The sequence below is a fragment of the Spodoptera frugiperda genome, chromosome 18 (genome assembly GCF_023101765.2).
Source record: "Spodoptera frugiperda isolate SF20-4 chromosome 18, AGI-APGP_CSIRO_Sfru_2.0, whole genome shotgun sequence".
Taxonomy (NCBI): Eukaryota; Metazoa; Arthropoda; class Insecta; order Lepidoptera; family Noctuidae; genus Spodoptera; species Spodoptera frugiperda.
This window is the reverse complement of record NC_064229.1, coordinates 11275390-11298956: the sequence shown is the minus strand read 5'-3', so window position 1 is coordinate 11298956 and position 23567 is coordinate 11275390. Positions and strand designations below refer to the sequence as shown.

Here is a 23567-nt window from a genome sequence, read left to right as displayed (position 1 = left end):
CAACTTTGCTAGGCAAGTAAGTAAAAATAAATAAAGCGGTACAAGTCGCGGCCCGAAGTGTAATACGTGTGTCAGTGATGTTATTGGAAAACTTCGAGCTGAGCGCTATTCAATGTAGCGAGGATCGCTCGTATCGCTTATACCGCTTGAATCGCTTGTAATGCTTGAACCGCGGTCACTTGCTTCTTTAACAACGCCGTTTCCATGCTAATGTTGCGGATTTTACTTCAATTTAGGTATTACGTTCAGTGAACTTTGAGAAGGCTCTTAAGTCACCTTAGATTATTCTTACAGATGTTTATTATGCCATCATTTGTGATAGTCTGAAGATTCTTGACCTCTACATATAACTGCATGCGGAAATATTCTTCAATCAGTTTACATTCAACATATCAGAATCAGAAGTAATGCGACAAAAATACCGTCAAAAACGTACATTTAAAAGCGAACATATATTTGGACATCGAGTTACAATGGCTGCCCTCGAGTTTCGATCATAACATGTAATAAAGTACAACAGATATGTCGCAGTAAGCAACTCGGGCCGCGTGTAAATCCCTCGTAAAATTCCCGCTGAGTCGGCGCGATAGCGCGGCTCGTGGCCGAGCGACTTGATCTACTGCTGTTTGCCTGTACTATGACCGCGCGCTCGTCAACTGTTTATGTCTTCTGCAAAACGATCATGTTTTTTCTTTAGTTTACGACTGTACCTGTGACTTAATTGAGGGTTTAAACTTATAATGTACTGCGGTTATTTCACGTTTAATGTCTAACACAAATCTTGCAAACTGATTTTTTTAATGATTATAATAAAGTTCGCCAATATAAAGTGATGGAGTTCTTTTTAGCTATATATCTGTTTTCGTGTGATGCTGACTTATTCTGAAAGTAAAATATTGGTAGGTTAGAGCACCTGTACACAAACACAGCTATGGGAAACACTATATTAATTTATGGTGGATTAGTATATGTAAATTGGCAAAAATTAATGCTGAGAGTGGTGTATGTAGGTTTTTACTATTGCCATGAATATTTAAAATCCAGTTATGTTCGTAAAGTTTCTGCTACTGCGAGAGTAATCTCCATTGTCCAATACATCATCACATTGAACAGCGCTCTGTAGAAAAACAAATGAAATTGTTTCGTATTTTAGCGGAGTATCGGAACGCTCATACGCTATCGGCCGACTGTCACGTTTAACAAATTTGTTAGGCTAAAAAAACTCGGGGCCACATCCATTTATTATCCATTTTGTCGTGTGTATCGCGGGTCCATTAATAACGAGGACTTATCCCGCTCTAATCTGCCTCTCATTGCTTTCCGCGGCCGATTCTTTTTCGCGCCAAAAACTCCGCCATATTGGTATCCGAACAGATTTATGGCGCGGATTAAACGTTTGATAAATAATAACAACAGACTTTGTGCGTGGTTTGTTTATTGCATCGATTCTTGTTTAGCTCTAGTACTTGTATGTTGAAACAAAAGAATTGTGCAAATTATAAAAAAGGTCTGAATAGTCAGTACCTACATAAGTTATTATATTTTTCATGAAGTAGGCAACTAGGCATCTTTAGTTTAAAAAATCACACAAAACCAAACCTTATCTGACCACAATACAATCTACAGTCGCGTACACCGCCACCTATCTAATAGAACACATAAACAAACACACAGATCACTTTACATACATATGTGTAAGATTTTCAATTTGTACCGGCTTGATCCCATTTTATCGGGGATTCGCACTCCTATTCCTGAGGGATTGCGGGATCTCGGGATCCCGGGAGGATGTTTTTGTGAGATCCGAGGACGTTATTGGATGCCAAATGAGTGATTGAAGTGTTTGTTCCCTAGTTAAGATAGGGTTCGAATGTTTTCGCGGAAACTATTTATGTTGGCTATCCGTTTTATTATGTTATTGTGGCTCGTGGTTATGGTACGGCCGTTATGGCGTTATGGTTATGGGGTGGGATGCTATGGGTTGTGATAGCTTTGATTTTTTTATTGAAATTCATTGAGTTCTTTGTTGGAAGGCTCGTTGTTTTTACTAACACTTATGAACATTATATATCATAAGTGGTAGTTAAAGGTTATGTGAGAAAAGAGATATTTAACTTGAATAAAATTATAATTTACCACCCTCTAACAGTAAGTAAACCACCGCCGACATGACAACACAACAAATCTCCGATTAAACCATTCGTACGCAAACAAAGCATTTAAACCATTATAAGGCATGTTACACACAATTTAAACCATTATAAGGCCGGTTACACACAATTTAAAATTCACCCACAATCGCCTCCGATAAGACGAACGGATGCGCATTAGCAATCCGGCGACGGCTCATAACAACGTTGTAATACCTTAATTTAAATTTAAATGACATCTAAGCTCCGGCCGATTGTATCGCCGCCATCGGACGAGGGGCCGATGATGAGCTATCGCTCGCTTCTCATTTGTTCAGCTTGTTCCCGGGTAACGTTTTATTTTACATTGATTTGGGGGTGTAGATAGATAATTTTCTGTAAAAATCGAAGTTCAGTTCCAACTTCAATTGTTTTAGGAAATATTTAAATATGAATGTTTTACAATTTAATCAAAAGAAACCATCAAGGTTTTGATTCTAACAATATGTGTGCTTGCTGTAAGTAAGTAAAAGCGGAAATATCAGCAACATACAAACTGTAAACGTTTTACAAAGCAAAAATAATAAAATTATTCACGGCAACCACATTTAGATATTCCGCCAAAGTTTTTCAATAAAATAATGCAATACAAAATCAGTTTAATCAGTAGAATTATGCTCGGTTATGCTCAATTTGTTCCCCCACACATCGCGGGCCGCTGTGCGCCGACATCGGCTGATGAGAGGCTTACACGGGCGATAAGCGGGATTACCAGCGGCGCGTGTGCACCGTGCACCCACCCTTACTTTAAAATTTCAAGATCTGTTGATAGATTAGGAAACACAACGCGACCATGACGTATGCACGAATACCGCCACGGATCAAGGAAACTTAGTTATGGATGTGTTTTAAAAAATGGGGAGATGATACCATCTACGATATTTGTTATGGCACAGAAAAATCTAACTGTACCAAGTAATTTTTCAAACAAATTAAAATACAATCCAATTTGAAATTTCCAAAAATGAAACGAAACTTTCCCAATTGTAGAACACAGAAAAAATAGAACAAATCACAAAAGAAAGAAACTCCCAAATTAATAACAGAGGTAGGCAGAATTCATTAGTCTCCTTCGTAACGTCTCCTATCAAAAATCTCTGCCGTTTCATTAACTAAGAAAAAAAAACAAGAAAAAAGAACTGTCACCGAAGGAGCACAGATTAAATTTTAAAGGCACTTTTTCTAAATTAATTAATAAGGGTGAGGTGACCGAGGGAAAAAATTAAATGTCAAAATTACAACAAGATTCGCCTTAATTATGTCGGCGGGGGCTGCGGGGCTGCGGGGGCTGCGCGCACTAATTACATTTTCTTAATTTGCAAACTTTCTGGCTCTTTGTGTTTTCCTCTGTTACATTTTTTGGTATTACGAGTGATTATTCTAGATAATTCTCTTTAGATAATAGTTGAGATGATTGCGTATTTCTGGAGGATCTTTTGTATGTTTGTGTCATCTAGCAGATAGCGAGGTCACATGGATTATGAAAAGTATAGGAGGAAAAACTCATGACAAGACTAATACGTTTGAATTGAATCTTTTAAACAATAAATCGGTATATAATATTGGTAAATCAAGTAACCTCATGGCAAAAATTGTGATTTCATGAAAGAAAGATGTATCCTAAAGTAACGACATCGTACCACAAGTACATTATGTTCAAGTATCGCTTGAATGTCTTCACAGATTTCGTATTCCTTACCAAAACACAATATCCCGGAGACCATTATCTATATAGAGCGGATGACATCCCACCAGTTTACGGCCGACGCCGCGCCGCGCTGCCAGCGAGCGCTAAACGCGCCACATTAAAATTTTTATTTTCACTTCAAGTTTGCACAAAAAGGGGTGTATTTTTTCTCATTGCCCACCGGGGACGGGCAAATTGAAGATAATTCAGTTTATCGCTTTAATATCTCTTTGTCTTTCAAAATTTGCAAATGAGTTTTTTTAATAACGCCAAATTTGTAGCGGCCGTGCCTTCCTCAAATCCTTTTATGATTTATAGCCGTCATGCGGATAGATACTTGGATAATGAAGTTTTTGCTTTTATTTTTATTTTGTTTTGTTTATTAGATCCAACCCTTTATTTTTTAATCGTAATCTGCTTTATCTACCAGATTACTTTATTTCTTGTTGTTTGAACTTTATTGCAGATTTATTTCATGAGTTTTTGAATTGCTTACGACGGACTCAAATATAAATTAAAAAGTTAATTTCCGAACAACAGTTAGCAGATAACTGCAAAAATATTCCCGCACAGAATAAAAATAAAAACACGAAACGAAGCCAATAACAATTCAAAAAAACAATGTTTGCATATCAATAGGATGCATCGGATGCGTTTGCCTTTTGTGCTCGTCCATTAGTGGCGAGCCATCGATCAAACACACAATTCCAATTTACCCGAAGCCACAAATTCTTCAAAACGACTGTCCGATCTCGCACAAATAAAGATAAAAAATAAATTGGCGCGCCGCCGCCCGCCCGCGGTGGTTTTTGCTGCTCTATGTTGTGTTCGTGTGTAGATAGCAATTGCAATGTATGGGCGGAGCGATTGGCTTTTTATGGGCTGTCCTCTTGTGACGATACCTCGTGTACATTACTTGGTACGCGGCTATATGGGGCCAGATGCTGGAGACTCACTTAAGATTGGTACATTAATACATCTTGTATACTTATTTTAACTATTCTGTCATATTACTAACTGTACTAGATTATTTCTAACTTTATGATGTTCATATAGAACTAAAATACTCTAACACTAATCATGCCAACTAAAAGGCTAACATACATCGAAACTTATGTGTAAAAGTACTCGTAATGAAGCAATATCTAACTACACAGCAACCGTTGCTCCCAAGCAATGATCGTTTAACCTGTGTAACTACGGCACTAGTGCTGCCATAAAATGTGTTAAAATGATTACCGAGGCAATTAACATTCGACCGCAGCTCAATTAAACTAACTGTTGATAGTTAACCACACGTTTATTCTAATTATCCGACGAATAGAAGCTGTAACTACACACGTATCTTAGATTCTATGCACTGATTGTGCATTCAGTTATTAAAGGAATATACATTTACAATTATAATTAAAAACTATTATATTATCTAGTATTTTAACCGACTTATAAAAGGAACAGGTTCCCAGATTTACCTGTGTGTATATGTATGTATGTATGTCCGCAAATATCTCACGATTGGCTGAACGGATTTTGATACGGTATTCTTTATGATAAATTTAAAATGTCAATATCGAATATGTTTATAAAAACTCTTTCCTTTATAATTCACTAATCACTCTTAATATTCATACATTATAACTTATAACTTAAAGAGAAAAGTAATTACCTACCTAATATAAATCGCAGTAATGAGTCACTATCTAACTTTCATTATAATACTTCACACTTTAATTACCTTAATAAATTATTCCAAGTAAGATATTCTAGTTCGCGGACTGACTGACAGACTACACGACAGGCCGTGGATGTATTGACGTGGTTTGCGTAACGTATATAAATATATAATAGTATGTATGTATGTATGTACCTGCGTACTACAGTTTTATTATTTTATAGATAGACATGTAGCAATCATTGAACGTTAACTCTTGTCATTAACGTCTACTTTATAAGTTACAAGCGGTAGCGGGTACAAGATACAACACTAATATTACAAATATTTTATAGATAATTACTAACATAAGTACCAATACAATACAGTAAGTACTTTATTACATTACAACATAGGTTATGAGAATCTAGCCTAACTTAAAGAATAACTTATGGACTATCATTAGAACTTGAGACAGGATATTTACCATGTTTATTTATATTTACGAGTTTCCCATATATATTAGTAGACATGTCAGTTTAAAAACTTATGGACCGAAGCCTGTGGACTCTATAGGTATAGACCTTCGCTACAATAGGACTATCAATTCTATTTCTAAAAACAGTTATTAATAAAATAAACTCGACATGAATCGCTACACTCTCACGCCTCGCGCCAGCCCGCAGCATGACCGCAACATAATGACGGCAAGTGAAGCGTAAACCTTATTAATAATGATTATTTCGCTATTAGCAGGCCGCACTGGCCTCGATCTCTTATTGATTGCTACACTACGTACTACTACACATCAAGCTAAACATAACCAGTATAACCTGACCGGCGAATGTATGGAAAGGTCTTATAAAGCGAGACCATGATACACTGGTCTGTATAGCTCGATATGACGCCGTGTTTACACCGTCTTATTACGCGAGGCTGTATTATGTACGCCGCGGCTACCGACCGCTACTTGCTCCCACGATGATTAACAACAACAAAATAATAATACCCAATGTCTGTAATTAATTATTTTTATTTTCTAGAGCTAGCTTAATGTAGTTTAACGTTAGGTTTGATCAGGATACGGGTTACCGGGGCTCCGGCTCGAAGAGTAAGAGTAGGAACGGAGTAGTTTTTAATCATTAAAAGTCTGACTCCTCACCTCACGCAGGCAGAATAAGTCATTGGATGATTTTCTTCCTTTAAAAAAAGATTTGTACCGATATCCCTGGTTCTCTATCAAGTTAAAGACTAGTACATGGAGTCTATTATAGCAGTTCCTTCGAAGTTATGACTCACAACGTTGAAGGTCCTTCCTTTCTTATTAAGGAGAAAGGTAATTCTGTAATTAGCAATTCGAAACATTCGAAGTGAGCTCGATCGCGGTCTGCCATGTCATTGGTTGTGAGAATAATCTCGACTCGACGGGCGAGAACACGATCGAGCTTAGTTCGAAACATTCGAACTGACAATTACAGAATAGCCTAGCTGATTGGAAGTTAATTGAGTGGAAGTGACAAAATGGAACAAGCAGCTGTAACAATTTGCGTGGTACAACGATCTGTGCTGATAAGCGACACTTTTTGCAATATCTCGATCAAATGAAGCGTTAAATTAGCGAACATGTTCCTGTAACAACTATACCATATACACGTAATTAAACTATTCCATAAAGAGACCGATCAATGTCAAGTTTCACAGACAAAAACTATTTTAACGTCAAAGTAAGTTTTTCGCAATTACGGTAATGAGATGACGAGTGCAAAAATCACGGCGATCAAGGATCGGCACACATTAGGCGACGCGACAAATCGGTGCGACTATTAACTGGAGCAAAGGGTGCGATAAGTCGGCGGTGACAAATGACGCTGCGACGCCGCCTAATGATGTCGGGGATTTAGTCGCAATGTGGTAACGTTTGATTACATCTGCGTTACTCGACGCGTCGCTGCCGCCGCTAGAGGTCGCCAGGGTATCGGCCCGGTGGCTCTGTTCTGAATATGTGCTTTTTGTGATCATTCATTATAGCTATTAGTGTTTAGCTCTAATATGTCTGCTTCATATCTCAATCGTCCTTAATCACATGGTTTGGATCTAATTAATGAGCTACTGCCGAGTAACAGTTCTCGGGATTTTTTGTACAAGTCAGCAGTACGAGTACTCGATGAAATCTAGTAGTAACTGTACTCGATGTATTGCAATAAGTTTGCTTCCTATTGCATAGAATACACGTACTGGCAAAAATGTATTATATAAAAAAAACATTTATACGCCTCTATCTCTAAAGAAGATATCAACCACAATAATTTTTATATGAAAAATGACTCTAGACGCCATTTTAAATTTCTCCTTTACCTTCTACGAAAGAAAAGATAGTTTACCTTCAGCTACACATCGTACCTAGGTATAATAATCTCAAGCTGTCAATACGCAGCGTGTAGGTGGAAATAAATCACACATCTCATCTTGAGAGAGCCGGAGTGGCGCGTGACCAGACTTCTATTGCTATAACATTTGCATTCCAATACTTTGCTGAGGATACTTAGTTGGAAACTTATTATTTTCAGCTTTTAACTCTATAATAAAGTAGTTCTACCAATTCAATAAAAGATTAAGAGAGTATTCATTTAAAATCGAATAACCAACAGTTAAGTATAAAGTATTAAAGACACTTAAATCAGTGACTGCATCAACTTGTTACGAATGCAACAGACGTGACCGTACGCGCAGGAACACAAAACGTCGGATTCATTCAAATTAATTACCTGTACAGCAACATGGCCGCTGTTTATTCGACATGGCTACTGAAACACCATTATCCCTATCAAGCCATTACCGAGCTCTCTTGTGAAAAATAATAGTTATTCACATAATTACCCGACCCTACCCCGAGCGACAGGGACAGGTTCACTCCATTCATACGTTAGAGAGAGACGGGCGTATTCTCAGCGGGCCGTCTTCGAACACTTAAGTAATTGAATGGTACGGAGGGTAAGACGGGTATAAAAGTATGAACGAAAAATGGAAAATAATATTATAAGTAAGGGCATCGCGTGAAGGGGTCGGGAGTCGTCGGGAATTGTCGGGAGTCGTCGGATTGATCGTAAACTGCTTTGATGAGCGTATGTTTGGGCCGAGGTGTTTACTGGCGGCTGCCGTTCGCACCAAATGTACACTCACGGAGATGACAGGCCCAACTTGGGAACATTCTCGAATTATGTATTGTCAGTAAGTACCTATGAATGTAATGTTGTTTTGAAAACAGTGCTTGGCGTGGAGTTTCTTAATGTTAATGTAGGTACTTGCTTACCTCTCTTGTAAGTTCTTTTCGGCATAGAGCGGAGTGATTTTGTATTAAACATTGAATAACTTATATTATACTAATATACATTTTTAAAAGTTTAGCTCTTATTAGTCAAATTGTGTCTCAATGTTCGTCCCAATTCTACATAATTGTGCCAACAATACTAAATGATGCACATAAAACGTTCATTCCATTCCCTTCCACCCAGTCAGCAGTTTGTAATTTTCCCGAAACGTAACACAACATTAGTTCCGTCTCCATTTAGGCCAACAGAGTCTACTTCCATAGCGGCCTGCTGAGGACGAGGCAAGTCGCGTCATAAACTGAGTCTGCCATCAACTGTACGAATATAAAACCAAATGGTCCAATGATAATACGTATATATTACTATTGTGTTGTTTTGCCGTCGCATATTTTTTATAGCGCCTGTGTATCGAGTCGGCCGATTTATTTTTATAACTTTATGTAATGTCGCGCTGTCGTAAATGTGTAGCGAGACTTATTTATAGTGTCAATACTTGTGTTGGATTGTAGCAGTTTAGAGTAGCAAGTTTTCATATAGTCGATAAATATGTTGCTATGTTCCTTGTTTTCTTTGTTCAGTGTAGGAGTGAAGCTTTCAGTACCTTTTATCGTGTTGAAAATCAGTAAAACACTCGTGTAGATGTTATTCTAATTAAAGAATGTTGTAAATGTTAACTGTGTCGTACACGTAGTAGTAAAGTTAGGTCCCATTTAGTTCGAACACATGAACCAAACTCCCGCCGCCAACCATCATCCAGCAATGTTCCCAAATCAAGTAAAATTTGATCGAATTAAGTGCCGTTGTTAACATAACGAGGAGAGCTAATTCCGCGCTAGTATGATACCCTTATAATGACACCGACATCTGCTCCACCGGCCACCTCCAGGACCATCGACAACCATCCTCCGGCTAATCATGAAAACGTATTTATGACCTAATTAAACTCGTGTCGGCCGCCCGTAGACCCGCGCGACGGAGACGCAACATATCAACCCCGGCACGAGTAACAGAGACGGCACACTCCCCGGGCCAGTGATTAATGATCGTTATATGGCTGGTTAAGTACCGTGTAATTTGCAAAACGACCCTTAATTACCGTAGAACACGGCTACTATCGCCGTCTTTGTCGTCTGCAAAGATTGCACGCGCGTGCGAGCGGGACGGCGGGTAGTTCGTGATGCGACTTTAAAGGCGGTATTTAATGAGGCATTATGATGTCGACCGCGCAGATTAGGTCCTCATGGAGATGGAAATTGTTTGCTGTTCTCTTTATATTTGGCTTGGCTGGCGAACAAACATCACAATTTAGTGTGAACACATTTAAAGCCAGACCGTCTGTGTTTGCCTTTCAGTCGACTGAATAACGGACTTTTAAAACTGCGCTAAAGTTTTAATGCTCTCGCATTCAAACTTCAGGTTGCGAATTTAATTTTGCTTCATTAACTTTGATATACATTTTTCACGACAACATTTATTGACAATCCAACATGTCAGTATGGTTGTTGCAAGTATGTTTTGATATTGTGACAATGGTATTAACGTTTTCTTTCTTCCACAGGTCTGGTTCCAAAACAGAAGAACGAAATGGCGGAAAAAGCACGCGGCCGAGATGGCGACCGCGAAGCGCAAGCAGGAGGAGCTGGGCGAGGAGTGCGACGAGCAGGAGCCGCACGACAACGAGTGCAGCGACGAGGAGGAGGCCAAGAGGCCGCGCCTCGACCTCCACCACATGCACCACCAGCTGCCGCACCGGCAGTGATCCCGCACCCCGGGCGACCCCGCCCGACCCGGCCTGCACGCCAGCGCCGCCTTCAGCCCCGCCGACTCCTACTACCAGGAGTTCGCCGGCTACAAGGAGGAGGAGGCGCCCTGCGACCTGTCCAACTGGCAGGTGCGCAGGCTCGAGGACGTGCCGCGCTCCGGTGACAGTGACAATGTGAACAGTGACAGCCTCAGTGTGGACGACGACCAGCCCATCAACTTCGCCTACTACCACTTCTGACTGTACCCCAGCTAGCGAAGTAGTGAAGCGGGCAGCACCCAGTGTAGCACCTAAGGACTTCCAACTACTAATTATTAATTCAATCGATATCTTTTTACAGTCACATTGTTTGTTAAGACTTTAACAGTGTCAGTGGACGCTGTACGCTAAGTGCTATGTAAAAACGATTATATTAAAGTAATTACGTTTATATGAGTGTAAATATTCCTAGCGTAAGTAGTCATGTGATAAATTATAAGTAATTTATTGATAATTTTAGATTTTACATGTATTATGTGAGCGTCAACTTGTAAATTGTATGAATCTTGACACCGGTGCCAATTTCCTATCTGTAGTTGTATTTGGATATAAAGAGTAGAGTTTGTTTGGAAGCTGTTCATATTTATTGTCATTTAAAGTGCCAGATTATTGTTACAAAAGTAATGTGTACATTAAGTCAAATACCCTCATTCTCCTCTCACGAAAGTAAATATACTTTTCGCTGAGACAATTACTTGTATACGTTGCAATTTTCTGTGTGAAGTACATAATATAGTTGGTACAAAATGAAGTAGACGCGAGTACATCGACCTCACTCAGGCTGTATGTATAAGTAGGCACATTAGCCCGGCCACATAGAGACGCCCACTTAGTGCTAATGGTGTGAACAAGCCATTATTTGTCACTATTTTTCAAACATTATAACTGTTACAACTTGCTGAAATAACTCATGGGAAGACAGTATATATTGTTAAAATGGAGTTAGGTATAATACTACGCAAATATTTCCTTGCTGAAATTAGAAAGAAGTAAATTCTTGAGACCCAAACAATGTTTTAAAATAAAGTGAGGAACTAAAGTAATTAAAAATGCTTTAAACGTGTCTGCTTTAAATCGAAACCATCGAAACCTATCTTTGTCTCTCTCAGTTTTGGATAGACTAAACTGAAAAATCTTTATAATTGTTTCACAAAATATTTAATTGGTTAGTTTCCTAAGTCAAAAATAAATTATTTAGACATTTCAATACAAATAAAATGTCCCAAAATAATCGTACTTTCATTCGATTATACTTTATGCTTATTTTTAATTTAAAAATAATGACGCCAGAAGTAACGATCTCAACAAAATTAATGGAAATGTATCGTTTTTGACATTTCGTTAAAAGAAATGAATTTGATTAATTGAAACTATCGTATTGTTTTGAGTGAGGTTGTGTACTACTAATTTAGTTTCCATCTCGATATACCTATATATCAGGATTTACTTATAAATTAAATCAGTATTTTAATAGATTTTGAAAAAGCCTAACTTATTATATTTCCAGCCTTTATGCAAATTATGTACCTATTCATATAAAAATTGTTACTTTCCATCGTAGCGAGTTCTTTTAATTGTTTTTAATTATAATATTGTTAAGGTAATGTACAGTATGTTTCCTTAATACTTGTAAATACTATTTAATAATTACTTATATGTCGCTAGAGGCATCGCAATATGTATATTGTACATTTTAACTATAAAGACGTGTAAATAGATATTTAAACGAATTTAACTATTGTAACTAATTACGAGTAGTGATGACCACGCCAGTACTATAATAATATTTGAGTAAATGTGCATTATTTAATACTTCTTGCTGATTCACTTATACACAATTTTTTATATTTTTTTTCTTCTGAAATTTAATATGTGCTCAGCACGAAATAATTTACCAACAAATTTAGATTTTGGAATTAATTTAATATTGTTAACGCTCTTGTTGTATGCTATGTGAATACTGCATTGAAGTTCGCATTTCTTAATCAGTTTTCTTATAAATATATTATACTCACAATTCACAAAACAACCACAGATAAACTGTAGTTTTTAAGCGTAAAATCAACAAAATAGTGGAAATATTTTACATTGAAAGACTGAACAATTTTCGTTTCTATATGTTATCAAGGCATAATAATGCACATTTACACACAGACATACATACATACATCTGTTACATACACCAGTAAGATTACATAGAGAACGAGCTTCAACCGTTACGAGAATAATTCGCTTATAAATGCACACAAATATTCATTATTACATTAAGTGTCTGTAACAGCTTGTCATAGTAAAAGAAACCGCATATCAAGCTACCCTATTCTATAATTCCATAATACATTTTCAACTCTATATCTTAGGAATAAAGTTCGAAATGTATTGGCAGTGTGGGGTAGTTTGATGTGCGATCTGTACTGTACTACAGCATTCTAAGGTAACATGTTTAGATGATAAATAAAAAGCGTGGAAACTCTGCGTAATGTGGTTCAAATAAACAGTTAGTAAAATATTTGTTTACGTTTCATTTTAATTTCGCTTTATCATAATGTTTTACAAAACTAGATGCTAGAAAGTTTCATGAAAACAGGTAAAATGTGAAGAAGAAAAAGAAAACATATTGAGTAAAATGTATATGCAAAGAACATACAAAACACCTAATAAAGTATATAATTATATATTTAGACCTCTTTAATCCATTATCATTATTCATATTACACAGGTTTCAGTGACAAATATCATCACACTTCACGGAGTAGTATATATTTGTTCTAGAAATTACTTAACATCACCCACACTCACAATTTATACATAAAATCAGGAAAAACATACTTTCGAATAGTAACACAAGAACTCTCCTGGATATATTCATCGTAAGTACATTACATTGTGTTCCTACTCACTTTGGTTGGAAATCCAAATACCTCGCGATTTGCACGAACTGATTATATGAATAACTAGTAGGTGCGATGGTACCGACGTAGGGCGAATGTAGAAGGTAAGAAATGGAAGATAAAGGAAGTAACAATCTCCATCTTCGTTGAAACAATCAGACATCACAATGTCGCGGCGATAACATTACCTCAGCGAGCATCGTCGAGTACCATCCCGACACAATGTACGGAGGAAGCAATTGTACGCGTCTCAAGCAAACAAAGGAAATTCTCACAATCCTCAATTTTGAACCGTTTCCGATCTGTCAATAAAACATTGTACGCATCGCCGGCGCCCGGTTATCGAACCGATACGTATGTACCATCCTTACATCGGAAAAACCTTTAGGTAATCGAAGGAGGCGCGAGCGGGCAAAAATCGCGACGCCGCCCGTTGCCATGACTACCGACCAAGACGGTAAACAACCACTTACACAGAATCAAACTTTATCGCAACTCAAATAGAGTTGGTTTTAGAATGTTGAAGTGCAAGTTGTACTACTTGTACAGTCGTGAAGCGGCTTGTAGTTATAAATGTAAAACAGCGTTTACTGGCTGTTAGAGCGAGAGATCGGAGGGGGAGTGCGGTGTGTAGGGGGTGCCGAGGAGGTAGGACGGGAGGGGGGAGGAGGGATGGTGTATTCTTTCATCTGTTGTGGCCGAGCGGCGCGCGATAAGGTGCCGCGTCTACCTTTTATTTATTACTCCATTTTAAAGCGGGGGTGAGTATGTTACGCAATACGCCGTGTGATTTGACGGCGGGTTGTAGATAATGCTTCCTCTGATTCTGGTGATAGCACTTCTTTCAGGATTGAGTGCGTGAGGGAGGGACTGGCACTCCGTGGGGTGTGCCGTACTTACAACGTACTACATATGGGTACAATGTATGTAGGAGCATAAATAAAGAGATTTCGTTCAAAGGAAAGAAGGTACCGATGTTTCCGGCACTTCACATTTTACAACTGATTCAGAGGTTGCATTGAACAAAATTATATGCAAAAGCTACCTACTATATGCACATACAAATAGTACCTTAAAAATTGTAAAAAAATACAGTCATTAGGACTTCAGGAAATATGTAGTAAGTAAATGAAACTGTCTATTCATATAATTGTGTACACGTGTACAACTCAACATGTACAGTACATAGGTAAGTATGTAGATATAGTATCAAACAATAGCCGTCAGAATAAAAACGATTAACTCTTAAATATTAACAATTGATCAATTTGACTTTAAAAAAATGTTTGTCCACACACTAGCATTTTCTTCCGTGTCGTGCCGTTTACAAATATACAATTTCACATGCACATGACATCCAGAAAAAACAATTTCACGACCACACAAAGAGTTGTACCGTGCGGGAATTGAACCCGCTAGATGCAGCTAGTACAACTGCCGGTTCCTAGTCAATCGTGCAGTCTTATTAAAAGGAGTTTTACTAAAAGGAATCAGATTATCAGACTAAAGATCAAAGTAAATACTTCCGTGATTATACATAAGTAGGTACCTAATTATGTAGGTGACGATCAACAAGGTCTTCCTATGTTCAGCATTATGCCAAAAAGATTACGAAATCAAAAATTCATAAATATACCCCCACACACGTAGGAAAACAGAACATCATTACTAAATAAATACCTAATCATTAAAACGACCGCATCATTCACTCGGAATAGACACAGCGACACAATAAATCACTCGGCGTGTCAATCAAACACAATGTTATGACATCGCCATATTTGTCTAAACAAACACATTGGAACTATAAAACTGTTGGACAATAAAAGTCGCTTGTCTCACTACATTGTTCGTCATAAAGTGCAACACTCAAACTGACGCCTACACCGATAATTAAATAGTCAAAACAAAAGAATAATCTAACGTCAAACTGCAATAAATCATGGAGTCTTTAGGGAGCTTTTCCATCAGAGATGTGCTATGTAGCTATGCAACGAAGATGTAATAGTTAAGCTGTGAAACTATGTGACCGTTTCATGATGATGAGGAACATGCGCAGCTTGAGTATACGAAGTATCAGAAGCCATCTATTGCACACACCCATGGCACGCATCTTTACATATGAATAACATAGCTTACCTGCGTCTGTTACCACCAGTGCAATGCTACGTTGCTGTGGATGCGTTTGGCACATCTCTGTAAAAAAGCACCCTTATCAGAATCGTGCTGGTTGTGCTTGTGCTCAAATGTCACGCAAGAAGAGCATGGTTGGATTATTAAGTTCACGTTTTCGAATTTGCACCGACACTGTAAATACACTTCATGTATGTTCAGTATTATCTCTATTACATAGAACTTACAACAAACAAATTCAAAAAGAATTAGGCACCGTGGAAATTCTTGCTCGTTTTTCTCCCCAGGAAAATTTACACTTTGGAGGGAACACACCACGTTGTATAGGTGGCTTCGCTAAAGGACTGTACTATATACCCCAGTTTTAAAATCGCCTTTTTTAATTTTATTAACTAATGAGAACCTCCTCCTTTTTTAATCGGTAGTCGGTTAATAAAATGCTTTGACTTTTGTTGACTTTTAATAAATCAATATAAAGTAATTGTGTAAGAATGAGAGACAAATAAGGACACTATCAAATATTACACTATAAAAACAGCTTTTAGACATTGCTGAATAGCTCCAACACATGGAAGTCTGTATTCGGGCATTTTTATTAGTAACATATGGATTTGTCATGTCAATAGAATTACAATACTTAGAACTAATGCCATAAGAGGCAAACTGGGTGGGATATTGACTGACAAATCATTCAGCTTAGAATAGGAGTAGGAATTAAAATTTTGTTATATCTTTGTAGGTCAAAAATTATGACTACGCAAGATTTATGATTTTTAAGACGTTGGTTGGTCCTGTTCATATTAAGGTTATCTTTAAGCAACATAAAATGGCAGTATACTGATATTAAAAACTGACATTTGCATTCCTTGTAGACCATAAAGATCGTCTTTATAGAAAACTGATTTTGAGAATACATATTTAATTTCTGCAGCAGTATGTATTCTATCCAGCCACAGCCAGCCAGTCAGCCACAGAAATTTCCCATCACTGCAATACCATTGAAATTAGATGGAGAACACAAACAACATATTACAACATAGCTCATACAAATAAAGACATAAAATGACACTTTTACACCATAATAGACATCTTATTCGCTGTTTAATTACCCAAACATAGCCCACGTGTGTCCCACCTACTCATAGTAATATATAAAACATACAAATATGGGTTAAGTTTTAAACAAAACCTACTATAATATAGTCATAGAACACTGCAGTAAAGTTACGTGAATATAAAACTTGAGTTACATGGTCATGGGCCACACACGAGCGCGGCTCTATTCTGTATCATAGAGACCAATTGTGTGAACATATCTCGGTACTTGTTCTATAACTGTTGTAAAAATTACCGAAGTGTATATTTCGGTTTCGTTTTGAAAAATAATGCTTTCTCCAAATTGAAATTGAATTTTCGAGAGGGAGATTAACAATACTAGATGTGAGAATTCTCATTGAGGAAGTTTATACAAATCAAAATATTACAAAACATTATCAGACATACCCAGAGGACATGTTAACTTATTATTGATTTGAGACTCAAACTCTAAAGTCTTACTAGGTAATATGAAGACGAAGAAAAGAAAATTTAATCAAGACCACTTTTCATCATAATTGTCATAATATATCGACATAAGACTAAGACGGCTATGCTGAATATAGGTTCAGCAGTTGTACGTCTCCCCCAATGGCTTTCCAGCTATCTCCACAAAGCGAGTGCGCTGTACAACTCATACTAGGCAATACAATCGAAGACCGAGTATAACAAATCTCAATTTATTGAGCTATTCAGAATACGCGTGATACTTGTGTAATAAGTCAAATCGTGCGACCGGCCGGTGACTGATAGATGGACAGTCGGACACACGTATTTAATGCGTGTCGGTCTGTGATTTACGCGCTCCGGCCTACACGGCAATTACTAGCGACTGATCCGACGCTTAGAATAAAACCAACCGATTTATTGGATGACAATAATCGTCAAATCGGACTTTGGTTGCAGTTTTTTTTTATGTTTCGTTGCGGTAGAGCGGAACTGGGAGGTCTGTGTTAGATTTCCACGAAAGAGAATGACTGCAGATTTACACGAAAGAGAAAATGCAGAAAACTCTGAAATTATTTAAAGTTAGTCAGGGAGACGAGTGTTTCTAGTAAGATGTACAGGCATACCATATGTATTCAACCCATGACAGAATAGGAAACTTGAAAGTTTCCTTATTATTAAGAGTTATTCAGCCTTTGTATAGCAGTGGACTTTTTCTGGCTGACGATGACGATACCAGTACCAGTATTAAGGTAAGACGACGGTATACGATATAAACCGAGAAATCGACGTTTATACGCTGATCAAACCAGACAAACAAGAGTTATTTCGAAATACAGTTACGTCTTTATAAAAAAAGACGTTTGATCGAAATCAATGAATGTTAATCATGGGTCGCATATAAAGGTTTAATAGTAAATAATGGGGCACCACATAAATAAGACATCAAATAAACCTGGCTTGAGTGGCACACGTCGCCCGGACGAGTCGTAAACGCAAATCAACTTTGGACAAACGGACACACAGGTATCGAATGTCTGTAGATAATTATTTCACTCCAAACAAAAGAGTCACGCTGAAGTTCTTAATAAACGAAATAACTAACACGACATGAACAATATATAAGTATGTATAATATGTATTCTGATACATCACTGCCTAATCAAACTGCAATTACAACATTTACTGCCACACTTAGAAACATTTAATGATTACTTAAACTATTCCTTAGTTACGGTTTCGTATTGAAAACATTGGCTAAAGACTGGTTTAACTAACTTTTAAATGATTCTGAGTACGGGCGGTTAGACTTTAACAAAACCCAGTTGACGTGAACTCTTATAGAAACTAAAGTAATGAGGTAGTCTTACTGCTAGACTGCAAAGGGTAATACTCAAGTTACTCGTGATTACGTGTAATGAGGCTATGACACATAATAATCTAATAGCCAATCCTAAGTCGTCCATATACCGACGACTCCTGTATAATTATTGCCACCTTTAGCTTTACGTGATTATCATTGGCACATAGTTTAGACAAGAGATGGCTCATTTGGACTCCTCTCCATTAAGAAAAATAATTTCTCTTATATCGTGAGTCCGTATAAATTATAAGAATTATGTCTTGGAAATCTTTCAAATGTATCAAAGATAAAGAAATAAACTACCTTTCTCTAAATCTTTTATAATTAAGTCCAAACACATACCTACTTATTTATCAACTAATTTTAATTGAATTCATCATCAACATCAGCAAACACAATTTTTCCTTATACCTATTCCTATAATGATAACCTGAGTGATAATTCTGGTGATCAATCGACACTAGAGGGCAGTAAAGTGTTTGACACTAAACAGTTTATGGTCAGTATAAACCGCTGGCCGTCGGTTCATTCACTTCGGCAGACATTCTGGAATGTGTTTAATTAGCTCCAGGGTTGAGGTCGGTGCATACAGGGTCTGATTGTGGTTAGACTAGGAATTGATGTGTATAATAACTTAGGCGAAAATATATATCCTAATAAACAGAATTATAATTGCTACAAATGTTTAATGGTAATTGTATATCTTAAATAAAAAAGGTAATTTAAAAAACTAAAAGCCCGACTGCGTTTCTTTATAATATTTAAATGAAAAATCCCTAAAACAAGAAAGTCATCGTAAAATTGAAGCAGTCGGGACCTACTCCTTCTGGCGCAGTCGGGTAATTATCTTTAATTTGAAAACATTACGACCTAATGAATGTCTTAAACGTAGATATTTTACTAAAATCAAGTATTTCAAAATACGTGCTTGTTCAAAGATTAATATCTAACCGACCGAAAACCAAACAAGCCTTGGACTGGAATACCCAAGGGAAAAGATCCGTGGTCACTCATGCCAGAACTGGAGTCGCACCATATTGGCTGAAGCGGTGCACATTGATGTGGAGCGAGGTGAAGCGTGAAGCTCAAGACAGGTCGCGATGGAGAACTTCTGTGGACGCCCTCTGCCCCATCTAGGGGACACAGGACCTTAAGTCAAGTCAGTCGATCAGAAAGTCATTGAGGGAGGCCTTACAGTGGATGTCTTGTGGCTGATATGATGCTGATCAGTGGTTAAGATAGTTCTGTAATTATTTGCTACAATTGGGTAAACAATTGATTTTATTGCGATGAGTAGATTCTAGTCATATACAGCAGGTGTTGGTGAGGGCAGAAAGATCGAAAAAAAAGATAGATATAGCAGGAATGAGTCTGAGAGTGTGATTGGCGATTTTATTAAAATTAACAAGCCTGGATGTAGGTTGTAAATGATACTAAATTATTTATACACCTAAGTATTCATAGTGGGCCCGTCCGTTTGTCTCGAAATGTTTGTGTAGGTAAGTTTCTTATGATGACGAATCAAAAATAGATTCATTATCCGAAACAATAATACCTACCTTAAATTCGTTGACCCACTAGCCCACCGTACATACGTACCTTACCTTACCTTTTTTTTCGAGGGGGAATATTATCCAATGACTTCTCTTACTTTACGAGGCGAGACGGAGTGTCAGACTCAGACTCTTACTGACTACTGACTAAAAACAACCCCGTTCCTACTCCTGCTTTTTAAACCGGAGCCACGGTAAACCTGCTAGGTAGTCCGCAGCTCTGGACACCGTACATACTAGCCTATTATTTGACTGCGCGGTTGGTGCGGTGGCTGGGCAACTGGCTGCAGCGCAACGGGTAGCGGGTTCGATTCCCGCACGGAGCAACTCTTTGTGTGATCCACAAATTGTTGTTTCGGGTCTGGGTATGATGTGTATGTGAACTTGTATGTTTGTAAACGCACCCACGACACAGGAGAAAATCCTAGTGTGGGGCAACGTTTTTATAAAAAAAAAATAAAAAAAAAATATTATATGAGTTTTCATGTTGACATGAAAAATATCTAACACAATTAATTAAAGGACAAGTAATGCCATAAAAAAATACAATTCTAGACACCGGCACACTGAGATAATAATAATTATGAAAGACAAAAAACCTAATAATCGATTGGTAATAATTGATACTGCTAAAGTACCTATTATCTAAATATGCAGTACAGCAAGAGACGCCAGTACTCGGAACTAGCACAAGTTATACAGCCAGTGAATAATCTCGAGGCGTCAGGATTTAACTACGGTAATACGCTCGCGTTTTGTAATTATCAATTTGCGGGCACCCGTTCACACATACATACATACATACATATACATAAACAGTGTCCGAACGAGGCGGGATCATACACAGCAATATAGTGCTATATCATGTCATTATTTTAATTAAATTTATTTCAAGTAATTGAATTTTATTGCCTAGTACTTAAGGGTTGAGGTCTTGTGCCGATCACCTACCAATAATAGAGCTCGAAGATACAATCTCTTTTCATTATAATCTTTTCGCAGCAATTAATGTTTAAATAGCGCTAGATAATAAAGCTTAGTTCTGTATTACCGATTTAAAATCTGAAGACGATCACTAATCAGTACCCTTAGTATGAGTTTGCTTTACGATTAAAGTAATCGAAACAAGAGCGCGTTCGGCGCTCTGATTGGTTGGTTTATTTGAACTGGTATAGGAAACAGATGTCAAACTTGTACTAAGGGTACAGATAGAATAAAGCAGTTTAGTAAAAGGTTAAGAATTTATTCTACAACTATTTAGTATATTGCAAGGAAGTCTGAAAGAGGGAATTCCTGTATTAGACACTCTTTTTCCTTCTTCATAGGAATAACAATTCTCTCCAATCACTAATCATGTTCCAACCAGCTCGTAGGACGATACGTGGCTGGTATCAAGTGCACGGCGAGCGAGTTATGGTCGTCAGAGCAGTGTATCGACACCTTCTCACTGTTACACTGCGGTGCATAGTCACACGTTTGGGGGACACTTAATAAATTAAATAAAAAATTTTAGTCCTTTATTTTTGGATACTTTATTATTTAAGTTTAATAAGACTAACACGTTAGTCTTAATATTGACCTTAAAACTCGATTAATGATATTTTTATTTTGAAGTTCGCTGTGCCGTACGTAGTATACCTTGTATGTATTTGTATATTTTCTACATTTAAGAAAACTTGAGTTTTTGAAACATGTCTGATATTTTAAACTCCTGATTTTTTTTTAACATTTAAAAAAAAATCACGTATTTACAGTAACACCAAATACAAAATACACTTCCAAAGCCTAATGGTGTATAATCACAAGTAAATTACCGTTGGATGAGTACTTCGATAACTTGAAGGTAATTATGAACAATGTGTTACTTACATGTAAGACAGTGACGATCATTATCCTCGACACCAGTCAGCATACACACCGCGGAAGGCCAGTCCCCGCGGCCTGCAGTGTACACTCCAAGATGGCCAGTGCCCGCGGCCTGCAGTGTACACTCCACGATGTACAGTGCCCGCGGCCTGCAGTGTACACTCCAAGATGGCCAGTGCCCGCGGCCTGCAGTGTACACTCCACGATGTACAGTGCCCGCGGCCTGCAGTGTACACTCCACGATGTACAGTGCCCGCGGCCTGCAGTGTACACTCCACGATGGCCAGTCCCCGCGGCCTGCAGTGTACACTCCGCGGATGGCCAGTCCCCGCGGCCTGCAGTGTACACTCCACGATGTACAGTCCCCGCGGCCTGCAGTGTACACTCCACGATGTACAGTGCCCGCGGCCTGCAGTGTACACTCCAAGATGGCCAGTGCCCGCGGCCTGCAGTGTACACTCCACGATGTACAGTGCCCGCGGCCTGCAGTGTACACTCCACGATGGCCAGTGCCCGCGGCCTGCAGTGTACACTCCAAGATGGCCAGTGCCCGCGGCCTGCAGTGTACACTCCAAGATGGCCAGTGCCCGCGGCCTGCAGTGTACACTCCAAGATGGCCAGTGCCCGCGGCCTGCAGTGTACACTCCAAGATGGCCAGTGCCCGCGGCCTGCAGTGTACACTCCAAGATGGCCAGTGCCCGCGGCCTGCAGTGTACACTCCGCGGATGGCCAGTCCCCGCGGCCTGCAGTGTACACTCCAAGATGGCCAGTCCCCGCGGCCTGCAGTGTACACTCCAAGATGGCCAGTGCCCGCGGCCTGCAGTGTACACTCCAAGATGGCCAGTGCCCGCGGCCTGCAGTGTACACATCGATCACAAGATACCTTCGATAAAGCTTGACGGGACATTAAAACATTTTAAAATGCAATAAATAAATCCCTTAACGACGCAGGCTACGGCCGGCTATTAATCAAGTGCTCACTTCAAGCTACTTTTTATTACATGTAAATGAGTGCCTCGTAATACTCAGGTTTATGCTTTCTGGTGCGCCTGTGTGTGTGAGCAGGCGGTGTAGTCCTGCCCCTATTGTGTGTTAGAACTGGGTGCTAAGTTGAGTAATTTATTTCAGTAGTTACCTGTATGACTGGCTTCTTGATTAGTTCGTCAGATCGCCTGTTAATTTTACAAATTCTGATGTTTCTCAAACCAGCCTAAATAAGGAGATTATTGTCGCAGTAAGATGGATTTAAATAAACTTCAAGTTTAGATTGATCAATATTATATTTGCAAAACCAAAAGAATAGGTCAATCTTAGACAAGAAGAACTCAAAATAATTGTACATAGATTACTGTTGAGTAGAGATACACAAGTGTAAACGACCTTACGTCTTAACATGTAAAGCTGGGTGCACACGAGCGCAGCTTTATTACAAATATCACTAACAATCCGTCGGGCCGCGTCATTAAACCCCCATCGGCTCACAATGGCATAAATAACGACGGATTTATTCCTATATTTATTTATTTATATGTGTTATTTATTTATTACCCGTCCGGTCTGCA

The 23567-nt window shown here is 38.4% G+C and overlaps 1 protein-coding gene across 2 annotated transcripts in view; it reads left to right on the top strand.

The window, feature by feature from the left end:
• LOC118278075 (homeobox protein Nkx-6.2) overlaps window positions 1-13168 on the top strand; it is a 46288-nt gene extending 33120 nt beyond the window's left edge. For both annotated transcript variants that reach the window (XM_050700181.1, XM_050700182.1), the window contains exon 3: window positions 10415-13168. In XM_050700181.1, coding sequence (XP_050556138.1) covers window positions 10415-10615 — 201 coding nt within the window. In that variant the 3' untranslated portion in view covers window positions 10616-13168. The remainder of the gene's footprint in view (window positions 1-10414) is intronic.
• The last annotated feature ends 10399 nt before the right edge of the window (window positions 13169-23567 follow it).